This window comes from Vidua chalybeata, chromosome 16 (genome assembly GCF_026979565.1).
Source record: "Vidua chalybeata isolate OUT-0048 chromosome 16, bVidCha1 merged haplotype, whole genome shotgun sequence".
Lineage (NCBI taxonomy): Eukaryota > Metazoa > Chordata > Aves > Passeriformes > Viduidae > Vidua > Vidua chalybeata.
This window is the reverse complement of record NC_071545.1, coordinates 695,221-705,964: the sequence shown is the minus strand read 5'-3', so window position 1 is coordinate 705,964 and position 10,744 is coordinate 695,221. Positions and strand designations below refer to the sequence as shown.

The 10,744-nt window shown below is 55.8% G+C and overlaps 1 protein-coding gene across 1 annotated transcript; it reads left to right on the top strand.

Annotated features, from left to right (window-relative positions):
- The first annotated feature begins 1,839 nt into the window (after nt 1–1,839).
- Nucleotides 1,840–4,631, top strand: LOC128796223 (noggin-2-like). Its single transcript, XM_053957689.1, has one exon. The coding sequence runs from the start codon at nt 2,717–2,719 to the stop codon at nt 3,347–3,349; it is 633 nt and encodes a 210-aa protein (XP_053813664.1). The 5' UTR covers nt 1,840–2,716; the 3' UTR covers nt 3,350–4,631.
- Nucleotides 4,632–10,744: the final 6,113 nt, after the last annotated feature.

Here is a 10,744-nt window from a genome sequence, read left to right as displayed (position 1 = left end):
TATACATGTTGGATTTTATTATTACAATTATAGTCAGATGTTAATCACCCCACCAAGATTTACTCAGGCAGCAGTGCCAACATCAGTACATCTTGCTGAGTAATTGCCCCCTTCCTGACTCTTGGGAGTCTCTGCTCTGAGCTGCTTCTCATTTCTGTGTTTGCTTTAGTTCTGACACTGCTGAGAGGGCTGCATTTTCCCACCCAGCAGAGAGCGATGGCAGAGCACATCTTGCACATTCAGGTTGCCTTCACTTCAAGCACTGCATGTGCATCGGGGTCAGGAAATAGATGATGAGAACATTTCACGGGTAATATTCAGCTTCGGGGGGTAGCAATACCGATCTCTTTTGCAAATTGTTGAGAGCTAATGCTGAAAAAGCTGGGAAATTGTACAGTTTCATAGGTCTAATTGGAGAGTATGTGTGAGCCAAATGAGTGAAGTTCCAAGTTCAGCAAACCAAACTGGGATCATGAAAGCAGAAATACAGAGTGAGGGGAGAAAGGCTAGATACACTTAAACTCCTGCACACAGTAAATTAGTGGGATCAGCTCCCACGCTGGTACAGCAGCTCTCTCTCCCCAGTATCCAGCAGATGCTCTGACTCTATTCAGACTCAGGGCTGGATGTCCAGCCTCTCTATTTTAGGGGGATTTGTTTATTGTTCCTGTCTGAACCCAATATTTGGCATTTCTGGGATGATGAAGAGATAGAAGCCAGGGGAGATGCTCTGTTACTTAGTCTAGTAAGTGAAGCCAGTGCTGTACAACCCCAAGCATGTGCCTGAGGGATGCTCTGGGATGACCTGTTGCAACAGTCCCTCACTTTGCTAGGTCAGAAGCACACTGTGGTGAGAAACTGGCCCCATGATCCACCTCAGGCCCTCTGCACCCTGCCTTGGCTCCAGTGGGTAACTGGTTACCTCATGGCTTTGGGAGAGAGTGACTGGCATGGGCAGGAATGCTCTTACACACTGTGAGCCTGGAGGAACCAGCTGTGTGTCCAATTTCTGGATATGGTTCAAGTGTGAGCTCAGTGCTCAGCAATGTGGAGGTAAAGGAGGTGAGGAGGGTTTAGGGTTTTGCACTGTTGACACACACCAGGCTGGCAGTCTCTGTGCCTCAAAGGCTGTGGGTCCAGCTGTTCTCCAAAAAAAAGATGTAGAAGGAGGTGAAGGAAGAGCCAGTGCTTTAACCTGGCTGGTTATCACACCGTGTTGCACCGAGGGATACAGGGAGGCTTTCTCCCGAGTGAGTGTGATGCTCCCGGAATGCTGCAGGCTTCCTTGCAGAGGGTGCTGAGATGCTGATGCTGGAGTGGTCCCAACCTGGTGTGCTGTCCCAGAGGGGCTCTAAGGACATGGCACTCTATTCTACTAAAGCTCTGCGTAAAGCTGGAAGGTGGTTTGATGGCGGCTGGGCACTTGTGGAAAAGCAGACATGGGACAGCAAAGCAGCTGTGGAAGGCAGGGGCAGGGTGAGGGTCCCGCTACCTGGGGGTCCGTGCAGTGCCCCGCTGCTCCGGGGCCATCGGAGCTGCTGGGGTGACGGCTCCCGGCGAGCCCGGCTCCGGGACCGCAGGTGGGACGCGGCTCCAGAGGGAGGCGGGCGGCTCCGGGGGGGTGGCGGCAGGACCCGGCTGTCACTCAGCGCGCGGTGAAAGTGACAGGGGGGCGGGGCGGCCGCGCGCCGGGCGCGTATTTAACTTGGGCGGCAGCGGCGGCGCGGCAGAGCGCGGCGGGCGGGAGGCGGCGGCAGCCAGGACACTGTGACACCGAGCCGCGCCGAGCCGAGCCGGGGCGGGCTGCACCGCACCGCTCCGAGCCGAGCAGGCAGCGCAGGGCACGGAGCGGAGCCGCGGCTGGATGCGCTGAGCGCGGTGGGGACGACCGGGCCCCCGTAGCAGCGGCAGCAGCAGCGGCAGCAGCATGGGTCGCCGGGGCTGCTGAGCGACGGCCGAGCCTGTCCCTGCCCGTCCCCGCCGAGGAGCCGCCAGGGAATCCGGACGCACCGCCTCGCCGGTGCGGGGGACACCCTCCGGGTCCCCAGCCCCATCACGCCGAGGATGCCCCGGGGGCCTGCGGGCCTCCCCCGCCGCTCGCCATGAGGAGGAATCCGGCCGGGCCGCGGGCGCTGCCGCCGCTGCCCGCCGCCGCCTGAGCCCCGTGCCCCGGCCGTGCCCGCGCAGGGGCCGCCCGAGCGCCCCGGCGCCGTGACCCTCCTCCCGCCCCCTCGCCCGGCGCGCCCGGCTATAAAGGAGGGTTTTATTCTCGGGCTCCGGTCTCACGCCAAACCCTGTCACATCGTCTAGACGAGCTGTCGTGGGGCTCGGCCCAGCTGTCACCATGGCGATGGAGACGAGTCCGCTGTGAATTTTGGGGGGGGAGCGAGCGAGCGAGACCGGCGGCAGAGGAGGAGGAGGAAGGCTCGGTCGCCGCCGTGCCCTGCCCTCCCCCGCGGGGGAGGCTCGGACCCCCCGGCGCTGCCGACCGCGGCTGGAGCCGGCTCGGCGGGGAGCCCCGGGAGCCAGCGGCCGCGGGCGCGGGGCGAGTCTCAGATGCGGCTGTCACACAACCCTGGCCGGGCTATTTAAAGTAACGGGCCCCGCCGGACACTGGTGTCTCTGCCTATTTATGAGCCCCCGGGAGCCGGCGGGCGCCGCCGGGCAGCGCTAGGAGCCGAGGCCGCCGGGAGCAGCGCCGGGGCCCGCCCGGAGCATGACGGCGATCCGGGCGCTGCTGCTCTGCCTCTGCCTGGGGCTGCCGGCGGGCGGGCAGCCCTTCCTGCGCCTGCGACCCTCGCCCAGCGACAACCTGCCCGTCAAGGACATCGTGGAGCACCCGGACCCCGAGTACGACCCCAAGGAACAGGACCTGGACGAGAGGACGCTGAGGAAGAAGCTGGGCAGCCATTTCGACCCCGGCTTTATGGCCGTGGCCGTGCCGGGGCCAGCCAACGCCTCGGGCGCCGCGGCGGCGGCGGGGCGGGGGCGGGCGGCGCTGCCGGCCGAGCTGCGGCGGCTGGAGCTGGGGCCGCCCCGGGGCCCGCGCCTGCGGCTGGGCAAGAAGGCGCGGCGGAAGGTGCTGCAGTGGCTGTGGGCGCACACCCACTGCCCCGTCTTCTACGCCTGGAAGGACCTGGGGGTGCGCTTCTGGCCGCGCTACATCAAGGAGGGCAACTGTCTGGCCGAGAAGTCCTGCTCGCTGCCCGAGGGCATGTTCTGCAAGCCCGTCAAGTCGGTCACCAAGACCTTCCTGCGCTGGCATTGCCAGGGCTGGTCCAGTCAGAAGTACTGCACCTGGATCCCCGTGCAGTACCCGCTCATCTCCGAGTGCAAGTGCTCCTGCTAAGCCTCCCCGGCCCCTTGCACTGCCGCCCTCCTCCTCCGGATCTCTTGGGGGGGGGGGGGGGCGCGAGGTTTTTCGGGTGGGTTTTTTTTGGGGGGGGGTGGGTTTTTTGGGATAATTTTTTTGGGAGGTGTTTTTTTTTCCCCACCCCCCAGAGCGAAGTGGGAGAAGATGAACCGCTTTGGAGTTTTGGTTTGTTTTGGTGGTTTTTGTTGTTAATTTTTAGGGGGCTTTTGTTCTGGTTTGTTTGTTTGTTTGTTTGTTGTTTTTTGTTTTTTTTTTGTTTTTTTTTGTTGTTGTTGTTTTATTTTGTTTTGCTTTTTTGTTTTTTGGGGTTTTTTATTATTATTTTTTGTTGTTAATTTTTTTTCTCTTGGACTTCTTTTAATATTATTTTATTCAAAAGGGGGGAAAGCGAACCGAGGAACTGCAGGGCAGGCCAAAGGCACAGTAAAGCACTACAATCAGATGTCTATTTTTATACATATATAGCCTTCTAACAAAAGGAAAAAAAAAAAACTTAAAAAAAAAAAACAAAAAAACTACCAGCCGTGTAAATAGAGAGATTTTAAAGGAAAAGGGGGGGGAAATCGCAGCTGTTTTTTATTATTATTGTAATTATTATTGTTATTATTATTATTTTAAAGACATAGGACCACATTTTAAACCCATCCCCACAGAACCCATGCACTTCCCTCCCGAAGGGAAGGGCAGAAATTTCTTGTAAAGATGTTTTTATCAAAAGGAGAAAAGGGGTAAAGGGTGTAAAAAAAGAAGACAAGAACCACAGCATCCCCGAAGGGTTGTTTCTCTGTGCTGTATTTTTTTATCTTCTTCAGACCTTGTCACTGATGTTTGAACTAATTTGCCAAGCTCTCTAGTGTTTTGGGTTTTTTTTTTTTTAAGTTTAGAACAATTAATTAAGAATGAAATTTTAAAGGAAAGTACAAATCTATGAAAGAGTGGAATTGTTTTGTTGTGTGGGCATACATATAGTCGTGTAGAGGTTAAAAGAAATTTTCTGTGTACAGCTTATTTATTTTTAATGTTTGTGTATAGAAAAAAAAAAGCTAGAGATTATGCCAGAAACTATTGGAAATGTTTACTTGAATATTCCTTTAAAAACATATCAATGTAAATATGAGCTATCACTCATCAAAACATTTTTAGCAATAAACTCTATCTTTGAAGAAAAACCCCATGCTGCACTCCAGGTCTCTGGGAGACCAGCAGAAATTCGGATTCTTACTCAGAGCAGGTGCTGAATAAAGGGCTTTGCCTGGGCCAGGCTGGTGTAAATCACGAGATGCCCCAAAAGTCGGGACAGCTCCTCCGGTTTCTGTCTCTCCGGGATTCCGCTCTGGGATTTTTTGCTTGTATAACTATAACCTGTTGAGGAGATAGAAAAACACCGAGGGGAGAGAAATGTCTCGTAACGCATAAAAGAGCTGCGATGTCCCGGACTGGAGGTGTCACCTGAAGTCCTTGGGAGATTGCGCGCTCTGCGGCTCTTGGATTCGGCTCTCCCGCTGGCAGAGGAAGCGGTCGAGGTTATTGCCCCGGCCATCAAAGCGCCTGACACGACTTGGCAGCCCCGCGTGTGTCGGAACAAATGTTTTTTTCTCGGCTGCCGCTAGTAGCAAAGGAGAGAAGGATGGAGATGAGCCCTGCGCCCCGACCTGCTGCCGCGACGGAGCCCCGGGTCCGGCATCCTGCCCGCAGCGCCGCTGGGTGTGTGCGGGGTCAGCAGACTCTGCGATGGTGTGCAGTGCCCGCAGCTTGTGCTGGTGCCAGGCCGATCCCAGCACTCCCACCGGAGCTCGTGGAGCCAGGGCAAGGCAGAAACGGGACGGCTCCACACGGGGGGGCTCCGACAGCCGGGCTGGGGAGGAGCCCGGCACAGGAAAGCGAGGGCACTGGCAGTGTGAGCCCGCTGCCGACGGAGATCTGTCTGTCGGTCACAGGGCTTGGAGCACGGCCCTGACAGGCTGCCAGGCCATTCCCCTGCGTGTTCTGCGTGGGCTGCTGGTGCTGGAGGGGAAGGTCTGGCTATTCCTGCTGGTGAATGAAACGTGTCTGAAACGTGCCCGAAACGTGCCTGGCATCCCTGAAAAACAAACTGCTGCCAAAGGACCTGGCCAGTGAGGAGATGTTCTCCCCCAAGGCAGCTGTGGAGCAGCAAGGAGACCCTGCCCCCCTCCAGCTTAGCATGCAGCACAGGAGAGCAGCATGACACCAAGCCCATGGGAAGGCACCAGGACCCTCCAAGGGTCTGGCTTGTATCCCTCCATTATTGTCTGAGGGGACTGAGGTCCAGCAAGTCCCATGAAGCAGGACTACAGAGCCTGGAGGTCACAGATTGAAGCTGAAACAGGGAGAGAGTAGTTGAGATGAGCATGGTGGGGACAAGGCAAGAGGGACAGTGACACCCCATAGCCCACATCCCTGCAGAGCCCTGCAGCCATCTTCTCATCCCCATTTGAGGAGGCAGGTTGGTCTTTCCACACATTTGTCAGTGAGGGATCAGGGAAAGGAGAGATGCAGAGGGCAGGGTGAAAAGGAGACTTCAGCGAAGACAATGTGCAAAACATCAGGGGCATTTCAGAGAGAAAGGGGAAAGCTCATTTTGCAAGAGGAACAACATCTGTGGTGTGGGGGCTGAACATCTGTAGGAGGGAGCATGGGGGGAAGGCATTCTGGGAAAATATTTCTGACATAATCCCAACAGTATCTGGTGTGTTGGGATTTGGTTACAAATGGCCCTCTAACATCTTTGTGCGTTTTGTTCTGCTGGTTCCAGGGGCACACAGAGACCCCTGCTTTGTGCTAACCTGGGAAATAAACCATTCGCTGGGCTCAATGGCTGAGTTCAGTTGCATGGGGAAGGGGGGCTGGGAAAAGGGAAGGCGAGATTTGTGTGAACTCAGCGAAAACCAGCCTAAAAGCCTCCATGCCATGTGCTAGAGGGAGGAGGGGGGCTGCCTCCATCTCTGGGGAGAACTCAGTGGTCCTGCTTGAGATGATGGCTTGTCTGGAGGTGAAAGCATGAGAGCTGAGAGCCAAGGTGCTCACTGAAGGCCAGGGCTGTGGAGCAGAGGGCAGCCCTGTGTGCCAGCCCACCCGGCTCTGCTTCGCCAACCTTCCACAGCGCTGCACCACGGTCACCTGGTGCTGGTGGCACAGTGCCCTCGTGCTGAGGAGCTTGGCTGCCCTGGGAGGCAGTGAGTCGGACGTATGATGGCCGGGCCATGGGCGTGATGGCTTGCCTCAACCGCCGAGCCTCAGAGGAGACTAAGACAAAGGGGAACAAGCCTGATTCTTCGGTGCGGTTACTGCATTGTCTCCCCAAGCTGCTTGTGATTAAGGGATGAGCTGCAGGGGGAAAGGGACAGAACAGGCAGAACCAGCAGAACCCCGAGAACCGTGGTGGGTGCCAGCTTCTGAAAATACGGACTTTCCCAGTGTGTTCTGGGGTCATGGACCGGGAAAAGTGCTGGAGCACTGAGAGTGGGTGCCATCCTCTAACTCAGGTCCCTCCTGTCATTACATTGTCAAAAGCCATGCACGGCCACGGGCACTCACTGACAAGGCTGTGCACTCCCACTCCTGGGCACCCAGCTGTTCCTCCACTCACCTGGTGCTGGCAGGGGACCGTGCCCATGCCCTGTGGAGCTGCAGTGAGCCCAATGCTTTGCAGTGACCCTTCTTCACACTGAGTCTCCATGCTTAAGCAGAAGGTGGTTATCTGGAGGATCAGCCCTTTAACCACTTCTTCCTTCAGGCAGGGCAGAGCACATGTGATGAAGGAAGTTCCACAGGACCCAATGGATGTTCCTGCAGGCACATGTCCCTCGGCATTATGGGAAAGCAAAGGCAGCTTTCCTCTCCACAGCCAGCACTGGCCAGAGCTCACCTGCTCCAACACCATGTGCGGTTCAGGGGCAGCTCCCTTGGCTGGATCACAGCTGGATCTCTTCCTTGTAATCCCTACAAAGCCTGACTGAAGCAAACCTCTCTCAGGTCTGCAGAGGTCTCCTATCCTGCATGTCAAGGCCCTTCTATCACTTGGTGAATTGCTTTCCCATGCATGAACCCCAGATTTAGATTATCCTGATTCTTTTGGGAGAGAGAATGAGTTCAGGATGGCTCCTGACAGTTGACTCGATGGGATGAAGTCACCTTTCCATTCCTCTTTCACATCCCAGTTTGATTTTGACACCAGCAGCAGGTTAACTCTTTGTCTCATTGGCAAAGCTTATTTCATCCCCATTTTCTGCCCTGCCTCTCCCCATTTAGCTCACGTCCCCTCAACTAAGGCCGGTGTCCAGGAATGCAGTTTCTGTCAGCATGCTGGCTCTGCCAGGGTAACTCAGATTAATGGGGCCAGAGCTCACAGATGTTCAGTGCCAGCTCTTGAGATATCTGACTCAGGCCCAGGTGATGACCTAGGCTCATCCCTCATCATTCTTAGAAAGGCAGACGAATGGACTGGAGGCACTAATTGCCTTTCTTAATCTTTGAAGCCCAGGCTAAACCTTTTCTCAACATGCAAAATTGTGCTCATCTCCTCCTCCAGGCTGAGCATTTGTTGTCAATTGCCTTTGCAGCCCGTCATGGCCACCAGGAGCTATCAGGGAAAGCCAGTCTCTCTGCACACCCTGCTTGGTCTAGCAGCAGGTCCTTAGTGAGCTCATCCTGCTGACTGCTGCTGGTTAGGAGCTCCAGCTGAGCTGGACCCACTTCCTCAGGCACCCCCAGCTCCTCGTTCATCACCTCAATGAAAATCAAGCCACACTGCTGAGGTTAATAGTGCCAGGGTGCACTGTGCTCAATGATCTCAGAGGTCTTTTCCATCCTCAGTGATCCTGTGCTGACCACATGTGCCCTGCAGGGTGGGCAGTGTTGGGCTCATCTCACCATCTCCTCACGGCTACTGGGTACAAGTGTGAAAGTTCTGCTTTCTCTGTACAAGACCCAGGATTCCTTTCCACTCCCGTGCTGTTCTCCTTCACTGTGTCCATGTAGCAAACCCAACCTCGTGCCCAGTTGCTGCTTGGCAGAGCAGGACCCTGACCCCTCTCCATGAGGGAGTGTAAGGCTTTACTCACTGACACTCCAGAGGTGTCAGAAGGGTTGCTGGCTCATCTGCAGAAGCCGTGCATGAGCCTCCCCTCCCCCCCCCAGTGATTAAAACCAAACATTTACAGCAGCAGCATCCGAGGGACATGGCTGCTCTTTGGCGTTAGCTGTTTGGTATTCTGCCTAAAAGTGTCAGACCCCTGTCAAGGAGAAGGGACAGCATCATGTGGCACTGGGAGCCCAATCAGAGAGGCAGAGCCACAGAGAGAAGCTGGGAGGCAGCGCTTGTGAACCAACCATTGGCTAAAACTGCCCTTTCAGGAGGACGGTGAATGAATCCATTCACAAAAGAAAAAAAAAAAAAAAAAAGGGGCCTGTTTGCAAACAGCAAAACAGTCTACATATTTTACTTTTTTCATCTGGATGAGTCTGACCCAAACCCTGAAACAGATGTGCCGGATGTGGCTGTTGCAGCCATGTCCAAGCCCATGAGTGAATTTCAGTGGACTGATTCTGCCCATCTGCCCATCTTTTTGTAGGCCCCACCATTCCTTCCAAGGAGTTTCAATGGCCTGCCCAAAGAACCTTGGCCTCCTCCTGGGCACCCTGGAGTGGGACACATACCACCAAGGGCCTGTGGACCACTGCTGGAATATGGTAGGAGACCCTGCTCTCCAGCATCACACTGATATTCTAAAAAGGGAGAGGAGTCCTCAGAAAAGCCCATGATCCCAGCAATGTGACAGAGCATGTGATGGGAAAGGCTCCTTCTTGTATCTGGAAGCTGGGAGTGAAGGGTATCCAGATATGGGACATGCTTATAATCTGACTAGGTCAGCCATGTCCTGTGCTTTGTCACCTGTGAACATGGTCCATGGAAACCAGTGATCTCCCCATCCAGAAGAATGACAGCAAGGTGCCCAGCCAAGCTCACTGGCCCCCCCATTTTAAGTAAGATCTTGACCTTTCCCCAGGGGGAGTCTTGCATGCCACTAAGAGAGGCTGAGGCTTTGGAGCCAGTGCTGCCAGAGCTGCTGGGGGTCCACAGCAGGGACACTGGAGTTTCCAGGATGCTGATTCCACCCACTGAGCAGCAGCATGTTCAGTGCTCCTTGTAGCTCCTCTGTTTCAGCATTGGCTGCTTTGGAAGCAGCCTTTGGGGAGGTAGCAGGAGGCAGAGTGGAGCAGAGAAAGGCTGAGAAGAGAAGTAAAGGCTGCATTCCTGGATTCCATGACAGGACAGCCTTTGGAGAGCCAGCTCTGAGTCTGGGGTGGGAAATAGAACAACAGTGCCAGAGAACTTTTTAGTTCCTTATCATAGATGTTGGATCATGTACAGGTATTTGAGTCCATAAGCTTTTTGGAGGGTTCTGCAAGAGCCATTAGATCCCCTCTGAGGCTGGTTGTGTCCTCAAGCACTGTCCGATCTGTTTCCATTGCATTTGCTGCCAAAAGACACTTTCTCTCCAGGAGATGGTACTGACAAAGGACTGGGCCTCCAGCCTTGGCTCAGTTTATCTACTTCACTGGGACAGAGATCGTATTTCTCCTGGAGCTGAGATTAAGCACCGAGCTGCACTTGGTGTTCTGCTCTTCGACCATATTTTAGGAAAGAGCCTACATTTGTCTCCCCCCTTCCCACCTGGGAACTGAGCCAGCAATCAACTTGGACACCTCTTTGCGCCAGCAAAGGCAGCGTGTGGGTCAACAGATTCGCCATGAAGCTGGATAAAGAAGGACACCAATAAAGGACATGGTGATGGTGTTTGTGATGTCGTGGTACTCAACAGAGCCCTGGGCTGAATTGTACAGGGAGGTGCCCTGCGCCCAGGCTGCTGGACCGGGCTGGGACGTGACTTCTCAGCGGGAACACGCGGGCTTTGCCTGCTCCCGGACACTGCTCTGGGGGTCCCTAGGGAGGCTGGTGAAGGGACCACTGGCCAGACACGGCACGGCAGTGTCCTCACGGGGCCCCACGGGGATGCTGTCCGCGCTGTCCCGGCCCCGAGAGCGCGGCCCCGGCTCCGGGAGAGCGGCGCCACCTGGCGGCCGTGCGGGGCAGGCGGGACGCGCTGGGTCCGGGGCAGCGCCGCGGGGCTCGGAGCACCTGGAGGTGCCTCCGTGGGAGGCAGGGGAATGCGCCACCTCGAGCATCCGGCCATGGGACATGAAAGAGCGTCTGCCAAGTGCCCTGCGGCGGTCGCAATGCGGTGGTGCCGTCCTGAGGAGCAGCCCGAGCTTGCAGTGCCAAGGCTTTGTGCCCCGATGGGATGGCATGTGTTGGACACGCAGCAGCTTTCCAGGAGTTCCAGCTTTGCA

Bases quoted from the DNA above. Each gene is read 5' to 3' on its own strand.
- LOC128796223 (XM_053957689.1), top strand. From the start codon at position 2,717: ATGACGGCGATCCGGGCGCTGCTGCTCTGCCTCTGCCTGGGGCTGCCG.